Raw genomic sequence first — 17463 nt, 5'->3', positions numbered from 1 at the left:
TGGAAGACAAGCCAAAACGAGTTGACTAGAGAAACACTTGCATATTGACTCGGTCCACCTAAATCCAATGGTTTAGATACACGTGCAAACTAATTTTAGACACAACACAGTTGATGAACTAAAACTCCTCATCTGATAGCAAGTTTTGACCACATTAAAAAAAAAAAAAAAAAAAGCGTATGCAAATGAATTTTAGACACAACACAGTTTATGCAAATTAATAAAAAAAAAAAGTCGAGAAATAAAGATCAAAGTTTTAACATACAAATTTAAGTTTTAGAAACTAAGAATGAAGTAAGAGAAAGAACTAACATTCAGCCTTGGTAGCACTAATCAACTGGAGGGACACAGATCGACCCATGAATGGTTATGCTGTTGAAGTCAAGCACATTCTTCCGCATCAACACCACCGTCCCCTTCACCTTACTGCCTCTCTTGAATTTCCCTTTCAGCTTTGGATACATGGTTGCTCTTTATATATGCTATAGCAACAACAAATATATTGTTTTGAGAATGGGATATAAGCTTGAGGGTTTAGAGGAAGAGGAAGAGGAAGAGGACGCCGTGTGAGTGTGAGGTATTTATAGACAATTAGGAAGAAATGAGCCAATTAGGTATTTACAGCTCAATGCTTAATATTCTTAACTATTAGCTTAATATTGATTATTAGCTTAATCTTATTTTTTATCAAATGATTTTATATATTTTTCTCCAGATAATGACAAGTTCGTTACTTATTCAGATTTACATGAGATATATTAAATTCATATTCCTATAAAATATTCCTAACTCGTACTACACTTACACGTGATGATCTTCGTACAAATCCACTCGCATGCACGTATCAGTTGTTAAAAAAACTTAAAAACAATAAAAAATTCCATCTAAATTTAATTCATTAAAAAAGTTTACCAAAATAAAAAGTCATTAAAAAGACTTCGAGAGTTGGATGGAATGGGGATATATCTATAGTGAGTGAATCACACTTTTACAGAGAATTTTTTTTTCAAAATTGAATAAAATAATATGAAGAAATCACACTTTAAATAAGAGTGGTATGATATCATAGAAGAATATTTAATATCTTTTATTGAATACTTTTATGTTCTTAAAAATAATAAATATTTTTTTTTTGTTTAATACGTTCCCTTTGTTTTTTTTTAACATTTGACTTAAAAGTACTCAGGAAATTCCAAATACATGATAACAAGAAAGATTCCTAAACAATGAACAAGACAATATCCTACATTATAAATAAAAAATGTTGGAACGGCCGCAGAATATAATAATCCCAACAAAATCAGATAAAAATATTATAATAAAAATTTTATGAGTATAATGTTACGTGATGTAAGAAAATTTTTCTACATACACAATTAAGAAATGAGATTCACATGTTTTTTTTTTATGAAAAAGATTATTTCACTTTATCTCTTTTTTTATTGTGAGTGTATAAAAAAAAATTATGTAATATTATACTCATTAAACTCTTATAATAACGACGCATTTGGCTGAGAGTGGACCCAACCGATTGAATGAGACACGTTTTCGTGGTCAAGTCCGTCCTTCCAAAACAGTTCGAACACACATCCAGTCCACCACAGAATTTATTGTGGTCCGGGATTATTATTTTTTAGGTGGTTCCTTAGAGTAAATGAAAAGGCAAAATTAAACAAGAAGAAAAATAGCAGGAGCAAAAAGAGAAAGAAAAAATTAATGTTGTAAGAGAGAACACCAAATCCTTAAATGGTCCTGAAACATATTAAATATTTTCCCAGTCCACACACGGTGTATGCACTGACAAAAGAAAGCATTAATAATGACTTCATAAATACAATCATGTGACAAGAATTTTTCCGCAATTTGTGACAAACCCATCCGATCGCTTTTCTCTCTCTGTGATATGACAAAAAGAATGGATTTTCTCAGGTGAAAAGATAATCATCTGATTATGTTATTTGATTACAATCATTCATTTAAAAATTATACACTTTTTTTTCTCCTATCTCATCACCAATAAATAGTTGTGATCAAATAACATAATCATATAATTACTTTTTCACATGAAAGGATCTACTTTAAATAATAAATTACGAAGTCTGCATTCACCTGGCAAAAGAAAATATGATATCATCCAGAATCATTAAATCATTAGGTGCTCTCTTATAAATCTTTTTTTCCAATTTTATTCAAACCTAAGTGCTCCACCTGACACTTACAGTTTCAGCTTTTCCAGAGAACAATATCCGCTGCTATACAGCAACCGAGGCATGACAGTGACATTCACATGTACATACTTCAGCCCTTTCACCCTACCAAAACACAACCAGGTAATACCTTACCTATTCATATGTAATATCTGTGGAAAAATATTTTTTTCTTTTAAAAAAATAAATTTGTCTCTTATTAGTGACTCATTGTATAAATAGGTCTCACTTTAATTTTTTTTTTTCACTCCATTATTTTGTAAGCTCCACTTATTTCATCAATAAAAAAAGAATTCTCTGTCAGAAAATATTTTCCCAATATCTATTCTGTTACAAGGTCGTACGTACGTACTTCAGGAATTTATGGTAAAGTTGCAGTTCATTTAGGATGATGACTTGTTGTGATGGTGAAGTGACTTGCCACTTCGGTAATATAACTTTTGATCAAATTTTTACCCTTTAAATATTTCAGTCTTGTAAACTTGTGTTTCTTTAGGTGGTGTTTGGTTGCATTCTTTTTCAAACTTTCCCATGCATATGAAGGAAGCATTCCGGAAAGCAGTCGTTTGGTTCCATAGATTTAGTCTAAATTCCCACCAATCCTAATTGCATTGCATTTTGAATATGCAAGTGGAATGATGGTGTTTGGCACTGTTCAAAAAGAATTCTTGGAGGTGGTTTTTTGTGAAAACCAGCAAAGGCACTGTAGACAATATCTCAAACGATCATTATACCCTCAAAGACACAGATTTTTTCTTGTTTTGAAGGTAAAGGGTAGGATGTTTGTTTCAAAAAAAAAATTAAAACAAGAGTATTTTCGTAATAGCATCGTTTTTTCCCATCTATATTTTACTTACAGCCAAACATAGACTTCATAAATGTTACCTAATTTCTCCGGTAATATTTTTTTCAACCAAACAACTTTTTTTACATTTTCCTACCAAACTCACTTTCCAACCATTTTCCCACTATTCTTATTTCCCTATTATTCATAGAAATTTCCCCTTAACCAAACGCCCCTTAAGCCCTAGTAAATTCTTCATGCTTGAAAAATGCATAATAAAAGATTTTCGAAACCAGATGTTTGATTCTTCACTGGAAAACTGGTTTCCTAGGGGTGAGCACTTCAACCTCTACTGCTCTAGCAATTTCCAGTTCCAGCGCTAGTGCAACTCAAATATCATCTGCTTTTATTGTGGCTTCCACTAATAGGTATATATGTATACATTTTATATGGTTGACGTTAAGTATTTCTTTTTTCTTTTCTTTTTTCGTTTGGTAAATGTAGTTAAAGCACTTTTTTTTATAAACAGTTAAAGTACTTCTTTATTCTGTATCTGTGATTGATTTTCCTCTGTCTCTAAATTTTCTATCTTAAATTTCTACATCTGCAATATGATATATTAAGCGTGAATTGATATTAATTTCATTCTAAAACTTATATATATATATATATATATATATATATAGAGGTAGGATCCTTTGACACCGGTGTCAAATTTGAAGTTTGACATCTCATATATATATATATATATATATATAAAAAAGATCAATGGTGTCACATGCTTACAAATCAGAGTAGTTGATCTTTTTTTCTCTAACGGCTCTCCTCTCTTTGTCAAACTTCAAATTTTATACGGTATCAAAATTGCAATCCTGCCTCATATATATATATATATATATATATATATATATAGGTTCAATTCTCATATTGTGACCCTTCGATTTGCGTGCAAAACTTTTTTTTTCTTTTTTTAATAAATGTGGAACCTACACACATACAATCATACTCAATTCGATGATATTTCTGATATAGTAGATGCTATCACACATACAAAATCAAACCCCATATATATATATATATATATATATATATATATATATATATATATATATATATATATATATATATTTATAATCTATGCTTCTCCCCTTCAATTTTCAGCATCTAACAAAATATTGTTAATGACGATCCTTTGTGTAATAACCTTTTCTGGTTTTGCCTTGGCAGGCATATACGATTCAACCAATTAAAATAAAGCCCAACTTAAACAACCTTTGGTGGTTCTGTGTAATAATCGAATAAAAATAAAATAAAATATTAATCAAAGTAATAATGCTTAAAATAATAATAATGATAATAACAATAATAATAAATAAATGATTATTATTATTAATATATTTGCTATAAAGAAATAAATTATTGTTAATAATAAATAAATAAATTTTATTTATGTTACATGTGAAACTACATAAAATGATAAGTGAAACATTAAATGTAGTATATGGTAAGTCTTATGATGAATACTATTAACTTAAAAATATTTAAACACATATGGTAAATGTAATATGTAAATTATAACAAGTAAATATAAGAATACATTATAAATATACATTATACCACTAACTGTAAATAGTAACTAATATGACTATTAATATGAGACATTGATTAGTTAATAAAATATTTAACTGAATGATAGATAAATTATAATAGATATATACTGTCTCATTTATTAATTTAATATTATAATATCTGTTAATAAAATCATATGTGTTTAAAATCACAAGGAAAATAAACTGTACCAGTGAAAAATATTAATAATAATCAATAAATATATAATAATTTATAAATAATTTATTTTCTTAAAATTCTTATAATAATCACAGTAAATTATTTCTAATTAAATATATTACTTTACCCTCCTAAATCATTATTTAAAAATAATAATGATACTATAATTATTATTTATATATTATTTAATAAGAATTAAATGAATATTATTTAAGGTAAGGTTGAGAAAGAAATTTTTTTTATAAAGAGCAAGAGAGAATACTAAAGAGAAAGAAGACGGGGATATAATGGTGAAAAGGTAATATTGAGAGAGTAAAATCTTCTCTATATTTTCTTCCCTTTAGAATATTTATTTATTTATTTATTTATTTTTAGAAAATTGTAATGTTGTTATTCTGCCAAAATATTTTCTTAATTTCTTCTCTTATTTAATATTATTTTCATCTATAGTCTTACCTTAATCTTTTTTTTTAATTTTGTTCTACCTCTCATGTTATTGTGATTTTTATCCAATTTTAAATTTTTCTTAGCAGTAAGATACAATAAATTATTTGGTACCAAATGAATATTAAGAGAATGCGTAAATTTTAACTGAATGATGTTGTTGTGAAGTGACCCACAAAAGTTTGGGTTAAGAAGGTTTTAGGATAAGGAACACCTTATCATGGCTTGAATTCCGCCATATCATAACTTTCCGCAGGCAGGAGACCCACAAAATTGAGAATGTTTGAAAATGGTTATACCTTTTAATTTTTTAAAGGGTAAATACTTTTCGCAGGCAGGAGACCCACAATTTGTTATTATTATTTATAATTTATGTTTTTATTTCAATTTATGAAATAAACTTAGGAGATTAATATTTTTCGTTATTATGGCTGAAAATGGTTATAGTTTAAAAATCTCAATATTATTGAGAATTATCTCACATTTGTTTATTTTGTGCTAACTTTTCCAGAAAATCATCGTGCCTAATTTATCTTTTTCTGAAGAAGGATGAACTGTGAATATTTATTTTTATAACAAAATTGGGAATGTTACCCTTTAATTATTTCGTTTTCAAAGTTTATTTCATATGAAAGATTACATGGAGATATTTTTATTTATTTATTATTATTATTAAATATATTGGGATAATTAGAGGATGTAACATTCTGCCAAATAATTAATGGCTTAATGTTTTTCATATTATAATAAATAATTTTATTTTTTGCACATATATAAAAATATGTGAGAAGAGAGAGATAATTTTATTTTCTATATACATATACTTTTATATGTATATAAGAAATAATTTTATCTCCTATAATATGAGAAATATTAATCTCATCATTAATTTATACTTTGAAATATGTTGCTCATTTTCTTTATTATATTGTATGTTAATAGAATAATAGTCCAATTTGTGACGTGGATCATGCTTTTATTCCCTAGGCTTAGTTTGAGAGGAGAAGAAAGCAACAGGTAACTAATGCTAATTAATTATAAACTTTATTCAAGATTACCTCAAATGAAAAAAGGAAGCTCTAGGTAAAAAGTAACCGCAGGATAAAACCATTGGAAAGTTATAATACTCACGGGTTTTGAAAATATGCACGGGTTTCGCTACATCGCGAAGGTAAAAATCAAAACTTATGGGGCTTTAAATATCTGATCTTTTCAGCTTTTCCTTTGCGTTTTGTTTTAGTAAATATTTTTTTTTTGTCCCTAATAAAAAACACGGTATCCACTTTACTCTTTTATAAAAATAAATTAGTCAGTTAGTCCCTAACAAATTCAAAGTGGACTCATTTAGTTGAAATCATGGTCCCTCACAGATTCAAAAAAGACCTATATTAGTCCCTCAAAAAGATTAAAATAGATCCACTTTGAATTTGTTAGGAACTAACTGATTAATTTATTTTTGTAAGGAAGTAAAGTGAAGACCGTATTTTTTATTAAGGAACGAAAAAAAAAAGATGTTTACTTTTTTTTTTTAAATGTCTCTCACTTCAGAATCCACGCCGCTTCCTCTGTATTTAGGGTGAAACTAAATCTGTTATAACACTACTCTTTCTTGTATAGCATTTTTTCTAGGGGCATTTTTACATTCCAAAAACGACTGATGCAAATGTATCTGTTAAAATAATTTTAATAAAGGTACAACTTTTTAAATAAATTTACAAATTTTTTGAAGAAAGTTACAGACACATTGAAGTTAAAAAAAAAACGTAACATTCTTAAAGTACAAGGCCCATCCAAAAAGTTATTTTTTACATTCCAAAAGAAACTGTTGCTAATATCCAAAAAAAGAAAAAAGAAACTGTTGCTAAATCCCACCTTTTTGATGCACCTTGTATTTTTAACAGTGCAAAAATAATTGCTAGTATATTCCACCAAGTAATGTTAAAAACAAGTTTTCTACTTTAGTTCTAATCATTCGATCTAGGTAGAATAAATCAATACAACTGTCTCTCTAGTTAAACAGTGTATTTAGTTATATTATTTTGTCTTTCTCCAAGTCAATTAAGTTGCTTCGGACTTATGCTTAGATTAAACAGTTGTCCTCTCAAGTCGTTTAATGTGGTCAAAACTTGCTATATCAGCAGTAGCCAACTTCTGAGGGGAGACTATAGACTCTTCCCTATGAATGAATGATGAGTTTTACTTCGTGAACTCTTCCCTATGAAGTTACAACTGCTTAACAAAAAAGGTTACAGCTGAATAAATAAATAAAATATCACTTGTCGTCGTAACTGTCGAGACTACGATAAAAGCTTCACAGAGTATATAGGCTGTTGTGCTTCTTTCCCGTTAGATAACTTGACCGACCGATCGATAAGGGGGTGTTTGGTTGAGGAAATGTTTTTGGAATAGTAGAGAAATGTAATAGATAGAGAAATGATTAGAAAGATAGATAAAGTGAAATAGGTAGAAAAATGTAAAAGAAAGTTGTTTTGTGGGGAAAAACTTTACTGAAAAAATTAGGTAACTTTATGAAATCAACAGTGCATTAAAAGTCAGATAACCGATTTTTCGAAAAATCCCACCTTCAAATTGAGTTTCTAAACAGTGCGGATATCTATGTTTCTCATAAATCCAGACAAATTGGATAGATGGATTTTTGGTGAAAATACGTTGAAACAAACATGGTGTTTCTAAAAGTCATACTTCAGAAACATAGATATCCACTGCCCAATCAAACACCACCTAAGGGATTGAAGGTGAGGAGTTAATGACCATCTGATAATGGTGGTCCCTCTTTGGACATGTTCATAAGCGTCCATCCCTCACACAATAATTAATTAAGAAATAATATTGATAAATTAATATTGTAAATGTATCGGGTACGTATATGCATTCGAAATGGAATACGCATTGTTGAAGCGGTATGCTTTGAACCAAAATACAGGTTGCCTTGTTGAATGATGATGGTTTACAAATTTGTAGATGTACACATGGGCCTACGGGGCAAGTTTTATTGTTGATTTGAATTGTAGATTTTTTGCTTTGTAAGAAGTGGATCCTGTGGAGAAGTGTTGTGAATTGTAAACTTGAAATATCAACTTAGCTTTGGTTTTGGTTTGCACGTGCTTCGAGACTAAAGATTCACGTGGTTGCAGCATTGATGTTAACTTGCTTCCTTTGTAGAGAAAATTGTCGTTAAGCCCCACGGCTTGAAGAAAAGTTCCATTTTGCATTGTTTGGTTTCCAGGCTGGTGACTTTCACGGTTGTGCTTGATTCCACGTTGATGATTTTAAAATTTGCTTGGGAAAAAGGTGGGTCCTCCTTGAAATGCAATTGTTGCTTTGAATTAGTCAAATTGGTCTTGCATGACAATACGAACACATCTTGTTAGGTGCTTCTTGGACTATTCAAACTGTGTCATGGGTATATAATTTTGAGACGTTGGCTTTATATTTTTTGTTGTCGAGAAACTCAACACAGGGCCCACCACCATAATATTTGTAGAAGTTTCGTCGAGTTTCAGAATATGTATATACAGTGGTGGCCACATTGGTCAGCTCGGCTTCAAATGATTTGTAGGAAAGTTCCGAGCCAAACACGTTAGCAAATGTAACAAGCATGAACTGTTTGATTCGTTTTTTATTGTATCATTTACTTTTATATATATATATATATATATATATATATATATATATATATATATAAATCACATGTATCTCCACGTAATACATTGTTTGATGTGATAGGATATTATTCCTATTTTTTTCATAACTTCTCTACACACTCTTTCTAAATATTGTTAGAGTAGAATCTTAATAGAAAAGAAAAAATATGAAAGTTAGTGGAAATTCTAATCTAACATTATTTAAGAAGAGTAGACATGAAAAACAAATAGGCATAATATTTTATCCCATTTCCACATAATGTCTTTTTTTTTTTTTTTTCGGTGAGGACATAATATCTTTTTTAAACTTTACTTCTAATCCTTAATGTTAATTTTGTAAGAGAGATGTAGTTCTTCACAAAACTACACCAATACTCTCGATATTCAACCATGGTTTTTTGGTTAGCGCACAGTATCTTCCATACCAGAGCCCCAGAAGCAAGAAAACCCATCCAAAAATACATATAAAACCTATAAAAATATACGCAGTGTCAAATGAAGGAAGTAATAAAAGGTGAAATTTTTATTTGTGGTTGGGTTCTCGGAATCACCAACATGGATCATCACACCAGAGAGATACCATCGTTAATGTTATCACTGCCAAATCTAATTTCAAACTCTTTTTTTCCTTACTCCTGTCATAATAAAGATTCACTACATTATTTACCAAAATTAATATAAAGTAATCCACTTACTTGAATTTATTCTACACATTCTTTTATAGTTAATGTCATATAAATCTTATTTTTTTTCTACTTTTATAAAGAAATATATACTACAGGAGTGTTGAAAATATGCTCTCAAACCATTGGCCTTAAAATTCTCAGGCATTAATCTATTCACATCCGCCTTGCCAATCTATATATTAATTTGCTGTTTTTCTTCCCCAAAGTGAAAAAATACTAACAAAAACACATGGAGCTTTCAGCGAAGGAAAGAATAAGGAAAGAGAGAATTGAGACAAGGGATGATACAAGGAATTTGTGATGAGTCCCACGTTCCTGCATTAAACGAGGACCACAGCACGTCAGCACCCATAAATTTATTAACGTAAGGTTTTGAGATAACATATGATGCACCAGTATGAAAAGTACACATGTGGGTGGATTGGGTTCTCCGCTCAAAATTTCCAATTGTTGAATTAAAATTCCAATTTTTATTCAGCATTTTACATCGGACAAAAATTTCAAATTCTGTTTGTTTTGGGCCTTTTGGCCTCTTCCCCAATATTTCACATCAACTTTTGCACAGGAACCACTCTACGAAAATTAAATGACAGATGACTGTTATATAAAGAAACAAATATGATTAACCAAATGGGAGTAGCTAAGCAGCTTATAAGTGAGAGCATGTGTTCCATCTTTTTCAGTATTATTTTTAGGAGGGATTTAAAATCTTAATACTGGACGCGTCCCAAATCGAATTAGTCGCGAAGCGATCAACCGATATTTCTAATATATATATATATGGGCAGGATATTCTTACACTAGTGTAAGTGTTAGAAGTCTTACACTCAATCCTGACCTTTGATCCACTTGTATCCAATGGCTCACATTACTAAAAAATTAAAGCCCTTAGATTTAAGTGGAATCAATGATCAATATTGAGAATGTAACTTACACTGGTGTAAAATGATCCTAACACACACACACACATATATATATATATATATGATTAGATTAAAAAATACAAAATGAAACAAATGTGACTCATATATTATATATATATATATATATATATATATATATATATATAAACTTTAATATTTTTACAGTAAATGTAAATAAGTTATCTACATTCACTCTCAAAATGATGTCGTTTTGTGTTGAAAAATTAAAAAATTATATTAAGAAAGACTATTATAATCCTGAAATAAATTATAATTACAAAAATATCTTGATTTCCTTTCCAAAACGATATCGTTTCGAGTTCAATGTAAATAACTTATCTTGACCGTAGAAAAAGTGAACTCATATATATATATATATATATATATATATATATATATATATATATATATGATTGTGCTTCTGTACTTTGTCTAATTCTCCTACTTTATCTTTGATAAAATAAACTTGAATCAATTGTAGCATTCGATTAATAATTTATTATTTGTAAAGTACAAGTATACAACCAAGAGTGGAACCAAAGCAACTCGTTTAATTTTGAAGAGGTGCACATTAATATTTCAAAAGTCATTAAGTGTTTTATTTCAGTTTGAAACATTGTATATAGTAGACTAAATCAATGTAAGTGTCTCTCTAGTCTTATTATTATGGCTTCTCTTCGGACATTTGCTTAGATTAAACCTCGTCTCTCTAGTCAAGTTGTTTTGAATTCTCTCTAGCTATGTCAATTAAGTTGCTTCGGACTCATGCTTAACAGCTGTCTTCTCATGTCGCTGCTATCAGCAATAGTCAACTTCTAAGGAGGGAGAATAGCTGGACTCTTCCAAGAGTTTAAATGATGAGGAGTTTTAATTCATCAACTGTGTGGTGTCTAAAGTTAGTTTACATAGTGTATGATCAAAATGTTATTTTTTGTCAAAACATTTATCCCAATACCATGCGAACAGTATTTTTTATCAGACTGTCACGTGTCATAATTTGCTATGAATGATAGCGAATTTCATGGCCTATGATTTCGTGACACGTGGTCATATTGTAGACCAAATTTGTTATCACTGAAAGCGAATTATGACACGTCAGTTTTTTTCTGCAAAAATGTGCCACGTGTCAAAAAATTATTAGCGAACATAATTTGCTACCAGTCGTAGCGAATTATACTTACGTGACAGTCTAATAAAAAGTATTGTTCGCGTGATATTGAGATAATTTTTTTAACTAAAAGTGACATTTTGGTCATTGTTTCGTGTATCTAAACCATTGGATTTAGTTGGACCGAGTCAATGCAAGTGTTTCTCTAGTCAAGTAATTTTGGCTTGTCTCCAATCAAAGGGCATTCAGACTCTTCCTTAATTATATTAAGGATTTTATTAATCTCATGTTAAAGGAGATAAGTTATCTCATGTCATAGAGACAAATTTGTGGGCTCCACCATTTGAAAAAAAAAAGAAAAAAGAAAAAAGTGGAACAATTATCGAAGAGAGTGTGTAGGAGAGAAAGTTATAATATGTAACATAAGAGTAATTTTTCCTTTATATTAAACCATTGTCCTTATCAAGTCATTTAATGTGGTCCAAACTTAATAATTAATATCATTTGTCCTTGGATCACCTAGTGGATCGCACAACTCCCAATGATCATAATTCTCCACGTGTCAATCTAATCTAAACCGAATAAAATTGGATTGGATTGAATTTGAAAAAAGTCCAAACTGAATGAATTATTAAATGATCAAATTGAAGGAATTGGATCACATGATTTTTGCTTCAAAACTAATCCAATCTAGACTGTGAACACCCTTATCTCTAGGTGGGATCCACTTATTTTCTCTCTCTATTTCCTTAGTGGGTCTCACCCATTTTTTTGTGTATTGCATGGATAAAATTGTCTCATACAACATGATAAACATATTCCCCTAATTATATATATCAAAAAAATAGTTTTATAGAAATAGGACCATTCGCTCATTTATTCTCATAAAAAATGAAAAATGAATAACGAAATGATGACCTAAATGATGACATTAAGGATCTGAAGCTACTCCTAGTCCCATAGAGTATGGTGTTTTGAATGGTGGAGTGCAGGAATGACATGCATCTCGCGTAGGGATGGCAAAGCGGGATGCCTGCCACGCCCCGCCCCGCCCGTGCCCGCCATAAGCATGCCAAAAAGCGGGCTGGCCCGCCCCGCCCCGTCTGTGAAAGTGGGCAAGAAAACTCAGCCCGCCTCACCCCATTTGGGCGGGCAAGGCGGGCTGCCCGCGCAAGCCCGTGAGATTTTACACTAAAAAAAATAAATTAAAAAATCAGCCCGGGCGGACGGCGGGTTTAGAAAACTCAGCCCGCCCTGCCCCGTTTGGCGGGCCCGGCAGGCTGAGCTCGTTTTGTCATCTCTAATCACGCGCTATATGGAACACGGGTACATGAGGGTTCTGAAAATCCATAGAGGGTGGAATGACAAAGGGTGCAGACGAAAATCTACAGGTCCCGGATAATATTCTTCAACCAGTGGTCGAGCACCTGAGGTTAGGAATGTGCAAAATAACAAAAAAACTGAACCAAACTATGAACCGAATCGAACCGCTCTTAAAATAACTGGTTTTTTCTTGAATCGAACCGGTTTTTAAAGAACCAATTTTTAGAACCAGTTTAAGAACCGAACCATTTTGAACTGAACCGAACCGTTTTCAAACCGAACCAAATTGATTTTTATAACTTTAATTTTTTAATTTTTTTATTTTTTTCTTTTCAAAATAGGTTCCGTACCGAACCGAACCGTTTTCGAACCGAACCGAACCACTTTCGAACTGAACCAGTTTTGAACTAAACCGAACCATTTAAACCAATTCGATTCGGTTTTTCAAAAAATTCGGTTCGGTTCAACTCATGCACATCCCTACCTGAGGCGTGCTGGTTTTTATAATGTTGCATGGATGTGACATTTGCTAGTTAGTATTTAATGCTTTATTAAATTATTTGTATACATTTTTATGGGAGAATAATTGTATGTATTTATTAATAATTTGCCTTGGAGATTGATCATGCACTAATTAGTGCATTAGTCGAGAGATGGCTCCGTGAGACACATACATTTCACATGTCACAAGGAGATTGCACCATTAATACTCTTCAAGATGTGGCAGCCATACTTGGCTTGTCTTCATAAGGCCAACCCTTGATTAGCATGACTATTGTTTCATGGAGTGACATCATACATGACATGTTGTGTTTCTATCCTCTACCAGAAGAGCTCGAAGGATGCTATATGTGGATGTCTTTTTGGATCAATATTACGGTCATTGAGCCACATACACGGGCGATCCGAATCAAGACATACACACATGTTCATCTATTGTGCCTGTGGTGGGTTTTCTATTAAACAATTAGCGTTTGGTAGAGGATAAATTTTTTTTACCCGGGAATCTCGATTTTCAAAAATATGATTTTAACATTCAGTTTATGATAATATCTGTAAATTTAAATTTAAAAAAATTCAGTTTCCCGAGAATCTTCTTGAATTCCGCGTACCAAACGGGCCCTAAGTCATCGAATAAGGTTGTTGTACGATATCTTTTATTGCTAGGAGGGGATTTCCAGGAATATAATTGGGGTGCAACAGTGCTTGCATATCTGTATAGGGAGTTATGTTAAGCGACCAACCCCACTCAAAAGGAAATGGTTGATTGCTAGACGTTGTTGCAATTATGGGCATACATTAGATTCTTCCTATTGTTCCATCCTCAAGCAATCCAAATGATTATTATGGACTGAGGTATGGTCACATTGCCTTATATTGCATAATATTTTTCATACTAATTATTGGATTGCATGTTTAATAATTAAGAGTGTGTAACAGACCCTTTTAAGATGGCAAGGCTACATGAGAAAAGGGCCCGCAAGCAGCCCAAATATTTGCAAGACTATGAGACCAATTGAATACCATAATATAATAAGTATCTTTTATTATCCATTAAATATGTAATTACAGTGTAAGGCCCAACTTATGAGGGCATACATAGCTGTGTTGGAAATAAAATTAGGTATCAAAGAGTTTATTATCTTCTCCCTTCAAATTCTTCTTCTCTTTCTACCTCCTTTTCTCTTCTTCTGAAATTGAGCGCTACATTTTGGTGCTCTCGTTGCCTATTCTTCCTCCTTGCTCATGGCTGATAACACTCGTCTACGAGATATCACAAACCGCATCGAAGTTCTGGAACAACAATCCCATCGCCTAGATCTGTTGGAGCAACAACTTCGCTCGGCTGAACTGGTACAGGAACAACAATTCCTGGGTCTTCAGGAATCGAATGCTCAACTTCATGAGTCACAAGCTCAAATACAGCAGGTCCTCCACAGGTTAATCGATAACAATCCTCGATATGGAATTTTGGGTTCTGGACCAGGGTCCACCTCTACGAAAACCAACGCAGATGTGAGTAAACCTCATGCTATTAAGCTACTTTTCCCTCGTTTTATTGCGGGTGACCCCACATCTTGGTTATTTGCTGTGGATAAGTACTGCCAATATTATAATATTTCTGAGGAAGATCGTTTACTCATTGCTTCATTTCACTTGGATGACCCTGCCGCTTGTTGGTTTCGGGGCCTTAGTGAAGAAGGCTTGCTACCCACTTGGTCGGTGTTTGTTACTGCCCTTCTTAGACGATTTGGTCCCTCTGAATTTGATGAACCGATTGGTGCTTTGGCTAAGTTACAGCAATTTGGATCTGTGGTGAATTATCAATCCAATTTTGAGGTTGCTGCCAGTAAGGTTCCGGGGCTATCAGCCACTTTGAAGCGTGGTTTATTCATTTTCGGTCTCAAACCCCACATTAGACGCTCAGTTCTCACTCAACGTCTTGGGGATTGGCATGACGCTTTGGCACTAGCGCGAGTTTTTGAGGATCAGTATGCTGAGGAAGAACCTAACCGCCATTGGTTTAACAAACCCAACCCTACCTCCCACACATCCCCAACATACCAAATTTCCCCACCCCATAAACCTCCAATTCCGTTGACCATTACCAACACTCCTCATAACAAACCAGTCCCAGCCATCCCAATTTGTTGCTTATCACAAGCTAAGATGCAGGTGAAGCGAGACAAAGGCCTTTGTTTCAATCGTGATGAAAAGTTCACCTATGGTCATAGGTGTAAGGCACGGGCATCCTTGTTGTACTTGGAAGGGTACGAGGAAGAGGATCCACCTGATACCCCTGACCCACCTATTACCTCAGACTCTCCTATTGATTCTACGGAGAACATAACTGAAATAAGTTTTAATGCATTGTTTGGTACCTACTCCTCTAAATCATTCCGCTTAACTGGGACCATACTGGGACAAGCTGTGCAAATCCTCATTGATGGAGGGAGCACTCAAAATTTCATTACTCCCCGTATAGCCAACCATTTGCATTTAACACTTCTGGCTATCCAGCCATTTAAAGTTCATGTGGGAAATAGGGACTCGCTCACATGTGCAGCTCTTTGCCAATCTGTCCCAGTCGACATTCAGGGTCACCAATTCAAGATGGATTTGTTTGTCCTTGAGTTACAAGGAGCGGATACAGTGCTTGGCGTCCAGTGGTTAGCTAGCTTGGGCCCAATTTTGACAGATTATAATCTGTTGACAATGGGTTTCTCCCATAATGATACCAATGTGGTTTTACAGGGTGATCAACGCATTCAAGCGAGTTTGATCACGACATCCCAACTCCAGAAATTAATCACTCAGAATTCCCTAGAATCCTCTTTTATGTGTCTGGCTACCGACCCGGTTTTATTTCCACTTTCCCCAATACATTCGTCAGACAGCTCCCATACTATACCCTGGCCCAATGAGATCCAAACATTATTGGATCAGTTTCCTACAGTTTTTGCAGTTCCCACCTCCTTACCACCAGACCGTTCTACAAATCACTGTATCCCATTACAGCCAAATACAAAGCTTGTCCAGGTCTGTCCTTACAGATATCCCCATTTCCAGAAAAACGAAATGGAGAAATTAGTTTCTGAGATGCTACAAAATGGCATGATTCAGCCTAGCAACTCGGCCTTTAGCTCCCCAGTGCTGCTTGTTAAAAAAAAGGATGGCACGTGGCATTTCTGCGTTGATTACCGTGCCTTGAATGCAGTTATCGTGCAAGACAAATTTCCAATCCCAATGATTGATGCGTTAATGGATGAGCTATATGGTGCAACTGTTTTTTCCAAATTGGATCTCCGATATGGTTATCACCAGATTAAAATGCACCCAGCTGATATCCACAAAACAACATTTCGCACACACCAAGGCCACTACGAATTTTTGGTGATGCCCTTCGGTTTGTCGAATGCACCATCATCCTTCCAGGCTACAATGAATCAGGTCTTTTCTGCCTTCTTACGTCGTTTTGTGGTGATATTTTTTGATGATATTTTGGTGTACAGCTCTTGCCTTCAGGAACACCTTGGCCATTTACAACAGGTCTTGAGCACATTGCAAACTCACTGCTTCTTTGCTAAGCTCTCCAAGTGTTTATTTGGCCAATCCTCACTTCAGTTCTTGGGCCACACCATCTCGGGTGAAGGGGTACAACTGGATCCAAGCAAAATCCAGGCGATCATCAACTGGCCCACCCCAATGTCTGCTACCCAAGTTCGAGCCTTCTTAGGCCTTTTCGGTTACTATCGACGTTTCATACGTCATTATGCTTCTATTGCTGCTCTTTTAACCGATCTGTTGACCAAGGACGGTTTTGTTTGGTCCCCCACAACAGCAGACGCTTTCTATCAACTCAAAGCTCCACTCACCACAACCCCCTATTCTGGCACTCCCAAATTTCAAAGCACCTTTTGTGGTTGAAACGGATGCGTCGGGTATTGGAGTGGGGGCAGTTTTAATTCAAAACAATCATCCTATTGCATTTTACAGTAGGAAATTGGCACCTACTATGCGCTACAAGTCCACAT

The 17463-nt window shown here is 33.3% G+C and overlaps 1 protein-coding gene across 1 annotated transcript; it reads left to right on the top strand.

Moving 5' to 3' along the window:
• The first annotated feature begins 14674 nt into the window (after nt 1-14674).
• Nucleotides 14675-17356, top strand: LOC133304232 (uncharacterized). The gene has a single exon (XM_061504244.1). It carries the CDS (start codon nt 14675-14677, stop codon nt 17354-17356), a length of 2682 nt encoding a protein of 893 aa, XP_061360228.1.
• The last annotated feature ends 107 nt before the right edge of the window (nt 17357-17463 follow it).

This window comes from Gastrolobium bilobum, unplaced genomic scaffold (genome assembly GCF_033153095.1).
Source record: "Gastrolobium bilobum isolate Gb01-03AN ecotype WA unplaced genomic scaffold, APGP_CSIRO_Gbil_v1 utg5599, whole genome shotgun sequence".
In the NCBI taxonomy this organism is placed as follows: Eukaryota; Viridiplantae; Streptophyta; class Magnoliopsida; order Fabales; family Fabaceae; genus Gastrolobium; species Gastrolobium bilobum.
The sequence above is the reverse complement of the archived record's forward strand: the minus strand, read 5'-3'. Positions and strand labels throughout refer to the sequence as shown.

Excerpts from the sequence above, each read along its gene's own strand:
- LOC133304232 (XM_061504244.1), top strand. The coding sequence starts at position 14,675 with ATGGCTGATAACACTCGTCTACGAGATATCACAAACCGCATCGAAGTT.